We start from the raw sequence: 19,865 nt of genomic DNA on the forward strand, positions 1-19,865 counted from the left end.
GTTTATTCGTATTGCTGCGTGATTTTTCTGTAGAAATTTCTGCTTCCCATTTTTGCACTTTTTTTACCTGCATGTTACTTTACCATGTTATGTTCACATGGCTATATATGTCTTTCCTCTTAAGGCAGTTTCTTAGATAGCCATTACCCCTGCGGCACATATACCTATCAGTATTAAATTTCCGTTGAGTAATTGGGTGCAGTATGTAAATATTGGCTGTGCTGTAATTATTAATGTTTTTTCTTTTTTCTGGGTGGGATAAAGCTGAAAAATAATAACCTGTTCTGTATAATGTAATATCTTTTGTATCAAAGTATTGAAATCTGTTTTTGAAAATGAAGTGATTTAGTTCAATAAGTTAAAGGTGCTTCTAGGACCATCGTATAATTTTTCAATCATATTCAACCATGGTTTGAGAGACACCTGCTATTACCTGGCAACCTGCCTGCACTCTCCCAGGTTGTCATGGACGCGCTGTCCTCTCTGCATGGCCTTCAGGCAGCATTGTGGTCAATCAAAGTGTTTTATTTATCATATGCACATTGAAATGCTTTTGGCAAGGCTCAGGTAACCTCCATACAAACAAAAATACCCAAAATATAAACAAGGGGAGAGGGTAGTGAATAATGTAAATGAAATATATGTATGACAGAAGATAAAATATTATGATGAACAGTTTAGAATGAGGTCAGGCAGCAGCTTTGAATGTCAGTGGCAATATTTAAGTATGTATTACAAACTGAGAATAACTGGAAGTGGCAGTTGGTACATCAGCCCCATTTTAGATAGATTAGGATTAAGAAAGTTGTCATTGGAGAAAAAGAAGATTAAAATCTAATGGTAAATCTAGCAGTGACATTCGGCATTTATGGTGTTTGGTCTTTAAGATTTCATTCAGAACTTGGTGAATGTGAATGTGAAGTGAGGACGCAGGGCTATTAACCCAAGACCTGTACTAACATCTGTGATTTGCACATTGGCAAAGCCATCTCTGTCTATGACCTAAGCAATGCTGTAGATTACATCTCTGGCCAGAGGTGTTTAGTTCTGGTCCAGAAAGTAAAAATACAGACCAAGATTTTGTTTCAACCAGCAAGTTGAGTACTCTGTGACAGTGGCACTTACTAGTTGGTTGAAACAAAATCTTGGTCTGGATATTTACTTTCTGGACCTGAACTATCCAGCTCTGTCTCTGGCACTTACCAGTATTTTAGAATAAGTCGCCAAATGATGTGTTTTCAGTGCGACTTATTCAGTTGAACGTGTTCTGCCAATATTTATGTATTTTCGTCCCTGGTTAGTCCCCGTTGAGAATGGCTGACCAGTAATCTTTGATATCAGCGACAGAGTGTGACGCTTCCTGCTATGATGGTCAAATACTATCCATTGCAGGTTTTCACAGACAAAGCATGGCAGTAGTGGCTTTGTGTTGCTGATGTATTAGCGTCATAGCAATGATGCTACGTAATATTTCTTTCAGACTTGTCTGGTATTACGCATTAACTAAAGTGAGCCACTTAGGCTGTCATGTCATTTTAACCTATTTTTATTCCAACTGGAATTTACAGTAAAATGGACTTGGTGTGAAACACTGAATAAGTGGTAGGGACATCTTTGTTACTACATTTTCATGATTCATGATTGCAGTGATTGCAGTGATTGGGGCTCCTGAGTTTGGCTGGTGTGTTACTGTCAGGGTGTCCAACCTCTGAGGGATCCAGAGGTGGCCAGTGGACAGCAGAGCAGTGTGTGTATCTCTGCTTACCCTTCAGCGGGATACCTTGTTCCCTACCTTATCCCTGTTTAGCTCCCTCACAAGCAAGTCAGTTCCCCTGCAGCCAAAAGAACAGTACTGCATTCCCAGTAAGAGATGAAAGTTTGTCTTTTTAGTTGAACTGACTGCAAATTTCTGCACCAACAGCACCATCAGGTCTGATAGTAACACTGGACCATTAGAGGAGTTTGATCTGAGTGACATGGATGCCTTTTTTCGTCGGCACTTTAAGAAGAAGAAGAAGGCTAAGGCTAATGGGGCTTTAGCCGCGTCAGACCCTTGGTCCTCACGGCCCGGTGTGCCTCTGTCCACCAGTAAAGCCCGACGCAGCTCCAGCACCAGTCTTCCCTCTGCCCTTCTCGCGGAGTGTCGTCAATCGAACACCCAGCTGCAGGAATCCCTCCCAGCCTCTGGGGGGCAGTGTTCTTGTGAGGGCCGGCTGCTAAATGGCTCTCGTCACGGACGCCGTCGCTCCAGCACCACCACTCCCATCCTGAACCGCCGGTTTGCCGTGCGTCATCGTGGCGCCGGCCAGCTGCACGCCATTGATGCCCATCTTCTGGGCTCCTCCATCCTGCTGGCCAGCTTGCTCCAGATAGCCAAAGAGGATGATGGTTGTACAGCGTTGGGCACAGAGCAGCAGGTGGCGGTCCGGAGCGACGGGCCTGGCCGGATCTTCTCTGGCTCTGATTTGGAGGTGGAAATGAACAGTCCGTGCCCTGTAAGGAAGTCTGAACCTGGCTGCCAGGAGGACCAAGAAGAATCTGGAGGGGAGAACATGTGGCAGGATATTGATACTTTCGAAAACCTGCCCCTGGTACCCCTGAGCCGTATCCCTTGCTCATCTCGTGTGCGTGGGGAGTGGCCAGCCTACAGAAATAGATGTAGGCTAGGAAACGCCCAGCCGCGACACCGTCGCTGGAACCGCAGGACTTTCCGTGCCCACCGGGCCCTGGCCCGTCCCCAGACGGGAGTCGGTGGCCATCCTCAGCTGGAGACGTGGAGTGGGTCCCTCTCGTATGTAGATCCTCGCTTCCGTCGGCATGTGACCATTCACCCGCAGTGAGCGAAAGCAGGAATGCAGGTCCTCTGCTGCTGCGTGCAGAATGCCGCAGTACTCCGTTTGTGTGGAGCTGTTAGTCAAAGTATCTTTTATTGTCCACTTAAAATATACGCTGCTTGTCTCACACTGAGGTGAAATATCATTCTTGTTGGTTATACAGTCAGCCCGAATCTTGTGTGTCTGAACGATGGCGGTTCGAAAATAACCGTATTGTACTGTGGTTGAGCAATGTTTTCTGTATTTTTTTCCCTACAGAATACAGAATAACCACTGTGCTGTTTTCACACAATTTACACTGTATAGGTATAGTTCTGTAATTTGGGCTTGATTTAAAGTTTACAACAGGCTGCAAATAGGTGTATATGAGAAATAAATAGGCACTTTTATATAGGGGGTTTGAACGTACGAGGTTTTGAAGTATCATCCATCCATCCATTTTCCAAACCGCTTATCCTACTGGGTCGTGGGGGGTCCGGAGCCTATCCTGGAAGCAATGGGCACGAGGCTGGGAACAACCCAGGATGGGGGGCCAGCCCATCGCAGGGCACACACACACACCATTCACTCACACATGCACACCTACGGGTAATTTATCAATTCCAATTAGCCTCAGCATGTTTTTGGACTGTGGGGGAAACCGGAGTACCCGGAGGAAACCCCACGACGACATGGGGATAACATGCAAACTCCGCACATATGTGACCCAGGCGGAGACTCAAACCCGGGTCCCAGAGGTGTGAGGCAACAGTGCTAACCACTGTACCACCATGCCGCAACGGTTGTGGAACCAATTGAACGCAAAACATGCGAAAACACTGAAAAGTAACAAACAGAATATAAATGCTGAGACAAACATGACATTTGAAGACATGTACACTGACAGAGGCAAAAAGATCCACAATCTGATAACTGTTAAACTACCTGATTGGTGGCAGAAGATTGTGCAAGTTTGGCACGGGAAGCAAATTGTGCTGTTTAGTTATGTACAGTGCTCACAGAAAGTTTGAGGTCGCTTGCATAATTACATAAAATGTTTCAAATTTATTGGTTTCATAACAAAAGTCCATTGACAAACAATGTGTAACAAATCTGAACAGAATTATTCTTTTAAGTGTCAATCTTTTTGACTGACTCATTCAGTTACGTTCTTGTCATTTTGCTATTAGTCGCCCATCGTTTATCACGGTTAGTCAGTTCCAGACTCTACTGCGATAAGTGAATTTCTGTGAAGTAGGATTCTTTGTTTATAAATCGAATATTTTCCTAGTTAGAGCATAGAAAACCTATTTACGACCTTCTAAGTGAGTTTTTTTTAACATGATTAGACATAATTAGTCACCATTACTGTTATGATTGCTGGACACGGCAGCAGGAATGGAGAGATGAGGAATCAGGTTTATTTGGAATCACTCCATATGCAGGAAACGGGAACATGTAACATCAAAACGTCGATAACGTCAGACCTGGGGTTGCAGACTCTGACGTGACTCATATACACCGGAGGAATCAATCTGACAGGAAACAGCTGGTAACGATCGATAATAACGATAATTATTATTATTATCCATCCATCCATCCATTTTCCAAACCGCTTATCCTACTGGGTCGCGGGGGGTCCAGAGCCTATCCCGGAAGCAATGGGCACAAGGCAGGGAACAACCCAGGATGGGGGGGCAGCCCATCGCAGGGCACACACACACCATTCACTCACACCTGTGGGCAATTTAGCATCTCCAATTAGCCTCAGCATGTTTTTGGACAGCGGGGGGAAACCCCACGACGACATGGGGAGAACATGCGAACTCCACACACATGTGACCACAGGCGGAGACTCGAACCTGGGTCCCAGAAGTGTGAGGCAACAGTGCTAACCACTGCACCACCATGCCGCCCCCTCGCATATCAGTGGTTTTCAAACTTCTTGGGCCAAGGACCATCATCAAATACAAGTACCACATGTTTAAAAAAAATACTACTAATAATAATAATAATTATTATTATTATTATTATTGTACATTTAATTACCAAGAGCAAAGATGCTTCCGATGCGTAGCGATTTATTATTTTCACTGTCTCAATTAACTTTTTAATGAATGACACATACAAAATACCGCGATAACGTGAAGCCGCGAAAGTCGAAGCGCGAAGTGGCGAGGGACGACTGTAAAAATTTTGCTTCCAGGGGGATACTAAACACAAATGTTTTGTCTTTCATTTTATTGCAAAGGTGTTACTGGTTAAAGAGCACCCAATGACACTGCTTGTCAATGAACTTTTTGACTCAGAACAGCTTTTTTTGAACTATCATTTTGGTTTCAATTTATTACTTTTTGAAATTATTATTTAATTTAAATTACAGGTTTTTTTCTAATGTGATGTGTATTTTTGAAAACGAATTTATATAATTTTTTAATTAAGTTAATAAAGATGCAATATTATTACTGAATCAAGCAAGTATCCCAATACTTTCTGTGAGTGCTGTATTTCGGAAACTAGTATCTACTAATATAGTGTAAATAGAGAGCCTGCAATGCGTAGAGAATGCAGAGGTGAAATTATGCTGGATTGCGGTTTTGCAAATGGCATCGGTTTTCTGAGATAATGGGGGGGAAGTCTGTGTTTATAGAGTCACCCCACAAAGCACCCTGATAAGTGACTCCCAGTGCAGACTCTGTCCTGTCCCTCCCAGCTCAGCCTCATTAACCAGATGGCCCTGTTTACGAGGACATATTCCTGGGGGTGAAGCTAGTCTTCCAAGACCTCTAACATCTCCGCTAGCTCTTGAATTCTCCACAGATTCCCTGTCAGTTGAGTCTAATGGCAGAGTCCACTGGTCCCCCACGACGATTTTTGCAGCCCCACAAACCAGTCGGGAAAATGCAGTGTTTGCCAGATGGCCAGTGCAGCCCTACCCCTCCCTTTGAGTGTAAAATCACATTTGCCAAGTGTGGTTGATTGTTATTGGACTGTTTTCAAACTGGTTGTACAGTGAGCAGCTTAATGAATGTACACTGACTCCACATGTTGCTCAGTATAATGAAATTTGACTTATGAACCTGTTTTAGACGTGAGTGTTGCTTATCAAAAGGGAAATATCACTGATTCTGCCTTAAGCATCCTACATACTGTTTGGTCTTTTTTCTGTCCCACAACTGTTACTTTGTGATAACTGGAAGTATCTCAATCCAGTATGATACATGCCGTTACTCTGTCCCGTAGGCTAGTATTTCCCAACCCCGTCCCTGCCAGCTCTCTGCCAGACAGTCCACGTTTTTGCTCCCTCCCAGCTATCAGAGCGAACATGTGGACTGTCTGCGGTTCGCCAGTGACCGGATTGGGGAAACACTGCCACAGGCCATTTAGGTCACCCTGCCACCCTGTTTTTCCTCTCAGCTCCCTGGAAAAATTGTTGTTCTAAATTGGGCCTAAGGGTAAATTCCAGGAATCACTCCTGCTCTGTGCACAGAACCAGCTTTAGTGGTTTGTTGTTTTATTTTCATTTTGTTATTATGCACTATTATATATATTATTCCCCCCTCCCCCCTTTAAGTACACATGATCCTTGTCCAGCTGAACCTGGATGCAGTTTCGACGGGCCATTAAAGGTGCGGCTTCTCCGTGTTGTTTTAGGAAAGCCATTGCCAAGTCGAACCTTCAACACCTAGCAGCCCAGCCCAGCACCTTGGCCGTGGGGAAGAGTGACCCGGATCGAGAGATCCGCTGCACCGTGGACTGGAGTGTGAGTGGCTGCCCCGAGCTGTACTGGGTTTAAGAAACTGTGTCTGATTTCAATTGAAGTACCATTCAAGGTTGTGTAGAATTTAAAAAAAAATGCATCAATTGTTGACTTCATTGCCTGTATGTTATATTTTTTAAATTTGCCATTCAAAGAGCAGGTATAGCTTGTTCTTGGTTGTATACAAATTCATTTAAAATTATTTTTTAGGAAGCCCCTGTTTGGGGGTAACCAGACAGTAGGAAGGAGGCAGAGCAGGATTTCTCAACCCAGTCCTCAAGGATCCCAAAAAGTCCACATTTTTTGCTTCCTCCCAGTTACCAGCTCACTTGAACCAAACAATGAAACCATCAGGAACAGTGATTAACTGGTACAGGTGTGCTGGGAGGGAGCAAAAATGTGAACTGGACTAGATTGAGAAACCCTGTTTTACAGGGAATTCACTTTCTTACTGGATCTCAACCAAGCCATCTTATTCTAAAGGACTGTCATTTACGGACTCAGAGTTTGACTTAGGATATACGGATTGTATTGTTGGCTCACACATTTTAAAATTCAGTAGCTCATTCACCTACTTTGTGTTGTATTTGCCCCAGCAGTCAAACTTTATGAGCTTGAGCTGGCCTGTTGTATGTCACTGTACTGATATCGTGACATTCAAGGTGCATTTCTGTTTGGGTTTATCAAAGCAACTCTTGCCCAAGTGGACTTGGGTCTCAGCTATGTTTGCCACTTAAGATGTACAGATTTACTCTCTGCGGGAACTTGACTTCTAGCAGCGTATATTGTCTTGTTGAATATATTTCTAGAAGGATTGCCTGCCTCCTGTAGTGAAACAAGCCAAGTAACTTGGTAGCTAGGATTGTAAGTGATTTAAAGGGCATCATACGCTTTCCTTTTCAGGGCTTATTCACAACCAGATCAGTAAAGTGGCTGCTTAAACTCGTCACTCCTTATTTACACTTTAGCTCAGTGGTTCTCAAACTCGGTCCTCAGTCCCCACTGCCCTGCTTGTTTTCCTGCTATCCCTGCCCCACACACAAGTCCCAGCTGTCTTTCAGCTTCTGATTCACTGAACACACCTGATCCAGGTAATCAGCAGTGTGTAGGGCAGGAATAGCTGGAAAACAAGCAGGGCAGTGGGTCCTGAGGACCGAGTTTGAGAACCACTGCTTTAGGTCAGTCGTTTCACAGCAGTATTGTAATGGTGGGGTGTTATAACCAACTAAGTGTTCTCCTTGGCCTCCTCTACCACACATTCTATTTCTAGTGCATCACTACTATTGGGTCTGTCAAGTCTCCTTGCCTCCCCCTTGATAGCCCAAGTTGCCACCACACAGCTATGCAGAAATGCAAATTTCCAAACTCCCCCCACTCCACCCCAGACCGACATCATTTAAGGAAACCCCACCTTTTTTTGATGGCTCACTGTTTTTACTTAATTTTATAGTTGTTTTTTAAATCACTCTTTATATTGCAGCTAGGTTGACAAGTATCAGTTTACAAGTGAAATTACAAATTACAATAGTTAAACCATTAAGTGCAATTATTCATTCTGACATTGATGTGATTTACAAAGGACAGGGAGAAAACATGCTTTCCCTGCCAGACAGTCCATGTTTTTGCTCCCTCCAAGCTCCCTGCCAGACAGTCCACGTTTTTGCTCCCACCAGGAGCTTGGAGGGAGCAAAAATGGACTGTCTGTGGAATCAGCTTGAGAAGCACTGGGTTAGGGAAAGCTATTGGCTCATGGCAGCAGGTAAGCTAGCTAGACAAAAGCAACACAAGTTTGTATATAATGAAAACCAGCTGTATGCCCATCTGACTACAGAGTGGGGCAGGAGTAACACAAAATGGCTGTAAAGAAAGCAGTAGAGAGGCTGCATTCCCACGCCATGCTGAAATATAGCTGCCTGTGTAAAGCAACATCTCTTTTTAAGCATCCACTTGTCTTCCAACTGCTTATGCTGGTGAAGATTGCAGCCAGGCCTGGGGCTATTCTGGGCAGCATGGTGCACATGGCTGGGGTATACCCTGGGTGGATGCCAATCACAATCTATTTATAAAGATAAATATTTCCCCGAATCCTCTCTTGCACTTTTCTCAGATTAGTCTGCTTCCCTCCAATTCAGTGATGATTTTTGTTTGTACATTTTCTAACTGAAATACCATTTTTCAAGTGCATTGTCTGTGAAGTTCTTTGTGTTTGTGAAGTTCTTCTGTCTTTGTATAAATTCTAACAATTTGTCACTTACATAAATGTATGTTTATGCCACACGCTGTAAATCGGATGAGGCGCCTCTGAAAATTTGGCCAGCGTAGCGTTTGACAGATCAGCTCTCAGCCATGATGCGTGATTGAACTGATGCCGTTGTACTTTTGTAAATATTCCCCTCGTGTAGGAGGGTGCACTGTATGGAGAACACATCTGGTTCGAGACCAGCGTCTCTGGAGAATCCTGCTATGTGGGAGAGCAGAACTGTGTGGCCAGGATGCTGGTGAGTCAGATGATTTACATCTTTTGCGAATAACTGTCATCAGAGCGTTTTACAACTCTGTAACGGACAGTTCCATTTTACAACCCTGTAACGGACAGTTCCATTTTACAACGGACAACTACAGCCTACCTCTTGAGACAGCAACTGCCGTAATATGAATGTTATGTTACTGAATCCACCAGCTAATTATTTAACCTAATCTTTGTCAACTGTATATTTTATTTGACCTAATTTATTAGATTCGTTATATAGCTAACAAACACTAATGTATGGCTTTAGGAATAGAACTGTTGAAACAATACAGGAGCTGTACAAGTAATAATACAATGATCTCACAATAGTTACACCACATCAAAGACCTGACTGCGTTATTTGCAGTGCTTCCTGTTCATAAGAAATGTTCTTGCTTAGACATTGTGTAAACAGTGCCATCTATTGATCATTATTGGCATTGCATTAGTACACAATGTGATTAAGCCTCGCAGATCATCCATTCATCCATCCAAGTTTCCAAACCGCTTATCCTACTGGGGAGCGGGGGGTCCGGAGCCTCTCCTGGAAGCAATGGGCACGAGGCAGGGAACTGCCCAGGATGGGGGGCAGCCCATCGCAGGGCACACACACACACCATTCACACACATGCACACCTACGGGCAATTTCGTAACTCCAATTAGCCTCAGCATGTTTTTGGACAGCGGGGGGAAACCGGAGTACCTGGAGGAAACCCCACGACGACATGGGGGGAACATGCCAACTCCACACACATGTGACCCAGGGGGAGACTCGAACCTGGGTCCCAGAGGTGTGAGGCGACAGTGCTAACCACTGCACCACCATGCCACCCCCCTCGCATATCAGTGGCTTTCAAACTTCTTGGGCCAAGGACCATCATCAAATACAAGTACCACATGTTTAAAAAAAAAATACCACAGTAACCTGAATGGCAGTAACATATTACCACGGTCTTCTGACACACCCCCTGAGGGCACCTGAATATTAGTGGTTATGCACATAGCCCAGTTTGAAAATCCTGACATAAGTGGCTTGGTGTTAAAACCTTTGATTTGCTATCTGCCTGTCACATGATCTCCCTGTGTTCATATTGGTTTCCAGTGGATGCTTTGGTTTCTTTCCACAGCCTAGAGGCACAAAGTTCACGTGGTTCTAGCTTCTCCTTAAATTCACTCGTGTGTATTTCGTCTGGGGCATGAGTAGTAGGACGGCCTGCTTTGTGCCCGGCGACGGGCTGCCATCCTCTCCAGTGCGTGCCCTGCCTCCTGCTCTGTGCTTCATGCAATTCCTACTTTGCGTTTTTCTCTCATTCCCATCCTGCAGTGAATATCTTGGTCATGAAAAGTGGATGTATAGAGCAGAAATGTTCTAGGACCTGTGCTTTGAAATGACTCTAATTTGACTTTATTACTTATAGCATTTAATTTGTTCACTTGATGCGTTTTTTTTTTCCATCCTTTTCCGTCACAGCAAAAGTCAGCAGCGCGGAAGAAGTGCGGCGCTTGCAAAATCGTGGTGCATGCTAACTGCATCGAGCAGTTGGAGAAGGTAAGCATGGGAGATGGGTAGTGATGTGGGAGGCCGCTGGGGCACATTGACCACAATGTCTGTAGTGCAACATGTAGCTGAAAGAACAAGTAGAATTTCTTTGAAAGAACCTGAAAAAACCCCAAAATAAGCACCCAGACATACAGTGCACACAGTCTGGGGCTGCTTGCTTAATTCTGTAAAAATCTTACAAATGTCCTGGTATCATAAAAAACCAAGACATTGTTTAACAAATCTGCACATATCTTCTGCACAGACGTTTTCATTTTATTAACTGTCATATTTTTTTTGACGGACTCATTCAGTTCTGTTCTTGCCTTTTTGCTATTAATTGCAGTTTCACCCATTAGCACAAAGGGTCACTAAACAATATATAAATAACAAATATTGGATGCATTTATTCTCATTGAAAATGTGTTCAGCAATAGACTAAAAATGGAGTATTTCTCAGATAATTTAGTACAGTTTTTTTGATTAATTGTGACTGGTTAACATCACACACATCTATATCTGACTGGCCGGTTTCTATTGTGTGTATAGAGCGAATACCTATGACTTCAAAAATTTTAGCAATCCCTCTTCCATTGGAAAAGGTCTTTTCTTTTGGAAAATAATCAAATATGTTTGTTGGATTTTGTGTGTGGAAAAGGCAGCAGCATAAGAAAGCATGAACAAATGAGCAATTCAGACTACCTGCAGTCCGGGGGAAGTGTGTGGAATGCTGAAGTGCCTTCCTTATTCCTTTAAATGTTCTGTGTTTATTTGCATATACGTTGATTTTACACATGCAAAGGAGGTTTATTAAATACCTCCCAGAGTGCCTAACCAATAACAGTATGCAAATGGAAGGTGAGATATATAGGAAACTATCTAAACGCCGGGCAGTATTTGAGAAATTTTATTGACAAATGAAAACAAAAATAATATCTAAACTGACTCAGCCGATCTTTGCTGCCCTTCTCAACATGTAAATGAGATAATTGTTCTTCCTTTTAAAGGGCAGCTTGATTAAAGCTGTGCTGTCAGAAAGGATGTGGCACACCATGTAAACAGGAGGTGTAAACATGCCCAATCATTATTTTCCCCTTCTTGGAAAAACTGTGATAGAGCCTTCCGTTTTATAATTGGCTAATATCAACCATTTGATGGTGGGGTACACAATCAGGCAGAACAGAGCATACGACCATGTTATGTGTTAATACGTTACTCCCACAACTGAATTTCAAAATACAAAAATCTCTGTGAATGCAGTCCAAATGCACAATATCCCGTCTTTTATAAATAATAAGCAATTATACTGTACAAAATACTGAAAATGCTTGGCATGAAAAGTGTTATTGAGATTAGAGCAATACTTTATGCTGCATTTAGCCCTGATACCTGACATATAACATAATTTTCACTCCTAGAAGAATTTTATTTCCATAAAGCCTCATAAATGTTTAATAATCATCCTATTTTTATATTTTTATAATTAAACCAGTCACAGTGCAGACCTTCTCCAGAGAGGGATTCATATTTAACGTATATTTTGGTTCCTTCACACGTACCGCTTGAACATTTAACCTGTAAGATGCAGTTTTAGCACCAGCAGACCTGCCTCTCTGGACCTCTGTGAACTTGTGTCCGTCCCCTTCCAGCTGGCGAACAGTGAACAACTGACTCCAGATCTAGAAATTCTCCATGAGCAGCTTATGAAGGACCCATCCAGTCGAGTGAGACACTTCTGTTATACTCTGCTGGACTGGCTCTAGAAAAAAAAATGAAAATCTTTCCAGCAAATAATGGGATCCTCTTGATGCGCGTCGTCCTGGGCTGGGTAGCTCGTTTTATTCCAGCTCTTTTTCCTGCGTATCTCCTGTGGCACGTCTGTCCTGCAATCGCTGGTTTCCCTGAGGGACTTAAGCGAGCTGAAGGGTGCTTCTTTACTGCACACCTTGTCCTTCCTCTGAACCTTGCTTTACTAACTGCAGGGAATGTGTGTTTACTGTTCTATTCTGATCTCGAACTTGGCTAATGCATGTTTGGTGTGATTTTAAAATCCCTGTTTTCCTCCAAAGCTTGGCCCCAAACATTAAGGGAAGATGATCAAAAGTTAGAATGTGTAAAATATTGATTATAAATCTCTGTGGTTGCTGTACCTGAGCATCCAGAAGATTATGGGCCTTGGATACCAGCTGAGGCATAGATGCAGCTTCACTGGTTTTTCACTTTATAACACTGCAGACCTCTGGTTGGATAAGGCTGATTTTTTTTTTTTTTTTTTTAAATCACCGTCTAACCTATAATCTCTTTTGGAATTGACCATCTGGGACTGTAACTAATCCTTTTTTCCAAATCCAGCTTTGAGTGTGGAAGGAGCATTTTGATACACCATATGTTACCCTTTGCAGATAATCTAACAGTATATGGACGTCTTATTTTCCTTTTTAGATAAATTTCAGATGTAAACCATCGTTTAGGGAATCCGGATCAAGAAATCTTCGCGAGGTAAACCTGTTTTTTTTTTTTTTTTTTTTTAACTTTTTGAACGTATGCGAGGTTTACTACAGGTACATTCCATTAGGGGGCGACATACACACAATTATTCATAAAAGCTCGAATATCTTTAGAACCATCAAGTTTGACTAAGAACCATGGTGGTAAAGTTGCGTAGTGAATGTAGCAGTGCTTTTCTTAACGAATTGTTATTTTTTTAATAACAGTTAGGTACATCTGTTAAAGTTGTTTACCTATAATTAACAGGAAAAATAAAAAATACAGAAACATACTTTATATAGTTCATAGCTGAGCATTATTGAATATTACTCTTCCTAAATAAAAACAGATTAAACAAACAGTGCGTGACGCAGCAGGGGCATAATGAGTAAATGTAGAGTGTCTTTTTCAGCATCAATTTTCTGTTTTTTTAAGTTTCCTTATGTGATACTATATGCAGAGAATACATGAAAATACATGAATGCAGGAACACTATGTCATGATGCTTGGAATAAAAAAAAGTGATTTAGAATGACATGCTAAACGTAAAGTAAAAGAATGCATGCAGGAAATTAGTTAAGATATTTTAATTTCTAGAATAAGCTGAAATGTATTATTCAGTGCCAGATGATGTGTTAAAAACTGGATGACAATAATTTGGTTAATTCTAGTCTGTCGACACATTTAGCAAAATTAATTTCTGTAATATAACTGTACTAAGAATAAGCAACAGCTCAGTTAATCCAAGTACATACACCTATTGTGTCAAACATACACCTATTGTGCATTAAGCACAAGCCCTTCAAAAAGACACAACAACGCTGTAGGTCATATCTAGCTGGAAACAAATCTGGTCTTGTTTTAAGTGGGACACCTTGCATTTGCCAAAGCATGATTTAAGTTAAGAGTGCAGGTCTCGGTTTGCCTCTCTGCCGCAGTACTGAGGGGCGGCTCTTTGGGGCCGAGCTGATCTCCGATCTGTCTGCTTACAGCCACCCATCGTCCGTCACCACTGGGTCCACCGGAGGCGCCAGGACGGCCGGTGTCGGCAGTGCGGAAAGGTGGGGGGCGCCGGGGAGCACAGACAAGCTGTCAGAATAGCAGAGAGTGTCGTATGACACTCAGCTGCTCTTTGCTTCCAAGTCTTATGACTCCAATCTGATTAGTTTATGTAAATTTGTTTTTTACAGGGCTTTCAACAGAAATTCGCATTTCACAGTAAAGAAATAGTGGCCATAAGCTGCTCCTGGTGCAAACAGGCAGTAAGTGACAAACCTGCGTATTTTTGAGTATGAGGGGATGTGCAGGCTTATCTGTGTCTGTGTGTTTCTGTAATTATTACATTGTGGTGACCATATTTCCCCACAGTCTGATAAAGACCCGTTATTTCGATGTTGTGGAGACCATTTCCCCAGAAGGGGAAACTCAATTTTATAAAAATCCACAGGATGCAAACAATGTGTAATCAAAAAACTAAAAATGTTTGTTTGGTTACTTATGGTTAAGCTTAGGGCTGGGTAGGGGTTAAGGTCGTCATTGCTGGGATTAGGGTTAAGGCCATAAAAAATGAATGGAGAGTCCCCATAAAGATATGAATATGTGGACTGTGTGTGTGTGTGTGTGTGTGTGTGTGTGTGTGTTTTCATATCTGTACATGTGCATGTTTCTCTGAATGATGATTGGTCCTACTCAGAGGTACTGACTGCAATACCTCTCTTACACACCGTGCAGTATCACAACAAGGTTACATGCTTCATGCTGCAGCACATAGGGGAAGCGTGCTCTCTGGGGGCACACGCCTCCGTCATCGTGCCCCCCAGCTGGATCATACGTGCCCGAAGACCACAGGTAACCTGCCTGGCGACTCCGTACACTCACGCTGTAATAGTGCTCTCTCATATTTTTTTGCTCGCTTACTTTGCCATTTCTGTGCTTGCGGTGTAGACCTCGCTGAAATCGAGTAAAAAGAAGAAACGGACTTCATTCAAGCGCAAGTCCAGTAAGAAGGGAACAGAGGTGAGGTTCAGGTGTATATAGTCGCAGTAATTTGCAGGATCACCGGATTTAATGTGCCCCCGAGACATGCTGTCATTTTATCTCGATATGACAGCGAAAAATCGAGAGAACTGCCTGCTTCTATCGGCAAAAAGTCTAACCCCTTCAAAGTGTCACTTAAATGAAACTTTGTTAATGCAGATGCTTTGTGATACATTACCCAACACCCCCACTTAGAGAAATTATCGTAACCCTTGCCCCCCCCCCCCAAAAAAAAAAAAAAAAATAGTTAGCCTGGAATACAGGTGCCCCACAGGTATAATAATTAGGGCACCTTGCACTGCGGAAGATTTATGGAGCATCCATTACGGATAAAGCAGTACTAGGTTTGTGTCTGTGTGGATGTAGCAGACCGTTCAGAGGCCAAGGATGTCTAGCTCATCAGTATGTTGCTGAGAAGTCCCTGGGCCCTAGTGCTGGGTTCATCCCTGCAGAAGCTGGAAGCAGCCCACATTACGCCAGTCACGTAGAGCGGTCCACAATGCCTGCCCACGTATGTCACTGCGTAGCTGCTGCGTGTGGGAGGAAAGCTTGTGCCCAGGCAGATGCGCATGCATGCACGCATGCTCGCACAAATGCAAGCACATTTTTGTTTTCTCTAAAACCAGAGGTGAATAGTTCAGGTCCAGAAAGTATAAATTCAGTCCGAGGTTTTGTTTTATCCGACCAGTTGAGTATAAAGAGTTGCAGTCACAGAGAACTGAGAGTCAACTGGTTGGTTGAAGAAAATCTTAGTCTGAATTTTTACTCCCTGGAGCTGAAATTTCCATTTCTGTCTAAGACGAATGTTTCACATTGATGGAAAGTTGCCTGAATAGACCTTCAACCGACATTATTTTGCGGGAGACAACAATGCTTTATATTTAACATTATGTAAGATGTAGGAGTACAAAGAGACACTAATAATGGACGTTGGATGAAGTCAGCATTCAGGTCAATGATTGACTGAGTTAATGATGCGTTCCGGTTAGACCACTGAAGAGGTCACTAATGATTGACATGTCAGAATGTGCAAGCATCCATGCTAAAAAAGCATAAACACCTAGTGTGGAGCAGAATGACATAAACACATAAGTGCTGCTGTCCACGTGTGTAACCCTAAATGCTCCAGGGTCTGGTTGATCCTGCTCAATTGTATATAACTTTCAAAGAATGAATAAAAGCATCAATTAAGTAAATAAATTAAATATAACTAGAGCTCAGCAATTGAGGTGCAGAGAGTGAAAGTCAAGATTTTGTTTCAACCAACCAGTTGAGCATAAAGAGTCACAGTCACAGAGTACTCAACTGGTTGGCTGAAACAAAATCCCAGTCTGGACTTTTACTCCCCGGACCTGAATTACCCAACTCTGAATATAACCATGCAAGTACTGTGTGCCATAAGCATACAATCACGTAAATATAATTTTCCATACGTACATACGAGTAGCAATGTAAGTGCAACGTACCGCAAGCATTTAAACCCCAATTGCCAGGTTTAATTAGTGTGGAGATGCATGAGTTCTGTGCTGCAGAGACATACCAGTGTGAAAGTTCTGTCCTCCATACTGGCTGCTTTGCATGCAGATCAGCAGGAGCACAGACACTATGCATGTGGCAGTAATGACAGGGGCGTCCTGCCCGCTACATCCCACTGAATTTCTGCCGCTGCCTTTGCATTTATTTTCAGGATGAAAAGATCCAGGAGAAAATCCACTGTCTCCAACCTGGCATATGCTCTAATTTATATGTTAGTTTCTTGAGTGCATCTTAGTGAAGGCTGGGAGATGGTATTACCAACATCACCTTGCTAACTTTGTTCTTTGTTTGAATAATGTATGAATAATTGGTCACTGAGTGTGGGCCGAGAGTGAAGTTTATTACCTGTGGCAAGCTTCACTTGATAGATGAGTTTTGCTATGGCCAGTAGGCCTGAGTGAAACGTCTGCCTAGCGTACCTGCTGCATCTCTGTAATCATCGTAATCCCCCCACCCCCCACCCATCTGTCCTTCCCAATGCAGGAGACGCGATGGAAGCCCTTTATAGTCAAACCCATTCCTTCTCAGCACTTGAAGCCTCTGCTGGTGTTTGTTAACCCTAAGAGTGGGGGGAATCAGGTGAGCCTCAGGACCACACTTCCATGAAATCCTTAAATCAAATGCATTTACAAAATCAACCTGCTAACTGCATATGCTATTCGGGGGGGGGGGGGAGCTAATCCCATGTAGCACTGGAATGGATGCCAGTTCATTACAGAACACACACACAATTGTGTATAATTAGCAATTCAGAGATGCCAGTTCAGCTAAATGCATCCAAAATAACACGGGATATGCAAACTCCAAAAACATATGGGGAGTGAAATTCAAATTTCCGACCTTGGTTGTGTGAGGTGACAGTGCAGCCCATTGTGTCACTGTTCTACTGTGTTACACATTACAGCGTACTGTTAAAGTTAATGTCAAATCAGTTTACAAAAGTAAAATCTGAATTTTCCCATAATCCCTTCCAATATTTGTGCTTGAAAGATGGATGGATGTAAATCGTTTTGTTCAGTACGTTGGATTATAAATATATGATTTATAATTGAATGGTGTGTGAGTGTGCCCTGCGATGGGCTGGTCCCCCATCCTGGGTTGTTCCCTGCCTCGTGCCCATTGCTTCCAGGATAGGCTCCGGACCCCCCGCGACCCAGTAGGATAAGCGGTTTGGAAAATGGATGGATGGATGGATTTATCCCCCATGTACATTTTTTAATGGCCAGTGGTGACTTGATGGTTAGGGAAGCACACTTGTAATTTAAAGATTGCAGGTTGAATCCCCGACCAACAAGGCACCACTGAGGTACCCTGAGCAAGGTCCTGCCCCCAAGCACTGCTCCCCAGGCGCTGAATTAGCTGCCCCCTGCTATGTCACGATGTCACATACGGGTTAAATGCAGAGGAGACATTTCGTTGTTGCGCACTGTGTGCTGTGGTGTGTCAACAATGATCAGTGATCACTAAATTCTAATTCTAAATACCTCCTTAGTCCTGCAGTGCCCCTGGTGGCTGCTCGGCGGATCATCAATTAGCCAGGACCGCGTTTACTCTCCCAGAATTTGGAATGAATTTCACATCATTGGACTTACTGCTTTACGTATTTAATATACTTTGGATTATAGGTTTGCAGGTTTAAGAATAATGTTTGCACTTGAAATTTCCCTAGAGACTAAGTAGTTTAACAGCAAATAGTGTCTGTCATTGGGTGTGTGGCGTCAGGAGAATTAAACAGGCATCTGGGACAGCCACAGTGTTGTTTACGAAAATGCTTGACAACGAGCGTTGTGGAAGAGTGAAAGTTATTTTCATGAGTGAAAATGATTCATACAACTAAAAAAACATACTGTTTGTATTTGAACTGGTAAAGAATCTGACGGCTCCCCTGCATTTTGAGTGACTACGGTAATAACGGAGTGTCATGATTGAATTCTTGACATCTTTGCTCAGTCGAAGCACATTCCTCATGATTTTACTTATGGGCCTGATGTCTCATTTCAGGGAACAAAGATTATCCAATCCTTCATGTGGAACCTCAATCCCCGGCAGGTGTTTGACTTGAGCCAGGGAGGACCTAAAGAGGGGTAAGAGTATGATGGTGTTGGTATTCTGATACTGACAGTCAGCCATCGGATAGGGTTACAGGTTGGAAGGGTTAGCCAGTAATTCCTGTCATTGAAAAATGTCCCACTAAGTGTGTCATTCAGTGCAGGCCAGGCCTCAGGTTGCCATTACCGATGGAGATGACTCGGGCTTGTTAGAAGGCTCTCACCGCGTTGCTTTGGTAACGGTGCTGGGAGAGGAAATTTTGGCAAAAGCAGAGAGGGGTCTTCAGTATTTACTGGCTGTTTATGTGCTGTGTTTCCATCGCAGTGAAACTGGACTCGTATCATGTTAGCTTTTATCAGGCCAAAGTGATGATGTGGAAACTAGAGCAATTTATTCATTTTTTTTTTTATAACAAAATGTCATTTTTTGCTGTAAACATGGACCTCTATCTATATATCTGTCTGTCTGTTTATTTATTTCATAAGCTTGGAAGCACTGAATGTATTAAATTTATAAACAACTGTCACATTTAGTTTATTTGTGTGGTCGAACTGCGTATTAATACCAAGAAGTTTTTATAGAGCACATTTAAAACAGAATAAGTCATCCCTCAGTTTGTCCGCATTTTGAAAGGTGTTTTGCTTTGCTTTTCTTTTCAAGGTTAGAAATATACCGCAAAATTCCCAACCTGCGGATTCTGGCATGCGGTGGAGACGGAACGGTCAGTCTGAACGAGCGTTCAGATCGATGGATTATTATGGACCGGACCTTCAGATATCTCAGCCTTGCAGATTTTAATAATGATGGAACCAGATGCTAATGAAACAATGGCGAGCCGCTAAAAAATATACGAAAATGACTTTGAGCCTGTATTGACATTGACCTTGTTAAGACACAGTACTGCTGTTTTTATCCCCCCCAGAAAATGAAAACTGAATATTTACCAAATAATAGCCTCTTTCCTCTTGAAAGTTTGAGGGCCGACGGTTAATCAGGACTCTGCTTTAAGGTTCACGATTAAAAACTCCCAGAAATGGGAGCTGAGAAAAATGGTCAGTCAGCGATAAAGCAGAGAATTGGGAGAACCTTTCTAGACCAGATCATTAAACCAGAACAATGTCACACAGTGCCAT

The 19,865-nt window shown here is 42.8% G+C and overlaps 1 protein-coding gene across 12 annotated transcripts in view; it reads left to right on the forward strand.

Moving 5' to 3' along the window:
* LOC125751423 (diacylglycerol kinase zeta-like) overlaps positions 1-19,865 on the forward strand; it is an 89,556-nt gene that overhangs the window by 35,186 nt on the left and 34,505 nt on the right. For 5 of the 12 annotated variants that reach the window (XM_049030199.1, XM_049030203.1, XM_049030204.1 and 2 more), the window contains exons 2-13: positions 6,468-6,576; positions 8,976-9,071; positions 10,555-10,632; positions 12,273-12,347; positions 13,066-13,122; positions 14,103-14,171; positions 14,301-14,372; positions 14,842-14,958; positions 15,055-15,126; positions 17,167-17,262; positions 18,685-18,767; positions 19,393-19,453. In XM_049030199.1, the coding sequence (XP_048886156.1) occupies positions 6,468-6,576; positions 8,976-9,071; positions 10,555-10,632; positions 12,273-12,347; positions 13,066-13,122; positions 14,103-14,171; positions 14,301-14,372; positions 14,842-14,958; positions 15,055-15,126; positions 17,167-17,262; positions 18,685-18,767; positions 19,393-19,453 (985 nt within the window). Of the gene's footprint in view, positions 1-1,921; positions 2,792-6,467; positions 6,577-8,975; positions 9,072-10,554; positions 10,633-12,272; positions 12,348-13,065; positions 13,123-14,102; positions 14,172-14,300; positions 14,373-14,841; positions 14,959-15,054; positions 15,127-17,166; positions 17,263-18,684; positions 18,768-19,392; positions 19,454-19,865 lie in introns of all 12 variants that reach the window. The other 7 variants (XM_049030194.1, XM_049030195.1, XM_049030197.1 and 4 more) reach the window with 3 other exon arrangements.

The sequence above is a fragment of the Brienomyrus brachyistius genome, chromosome 11, assembly GCF_023856365.1.
Source record: "Brienomyrus brachyistius isolate T26 chromosome 11, BBRACH_0.4, whole genome shotgun sequence".
Taxonomy (NCBI): domain Eukaryota; kingdom Metazoa; phylum Chordata; class Actinopteri; order Osteoglossiformes; family Mormyridae; genus Brienomyrus; species Brienomyrus brachyistius.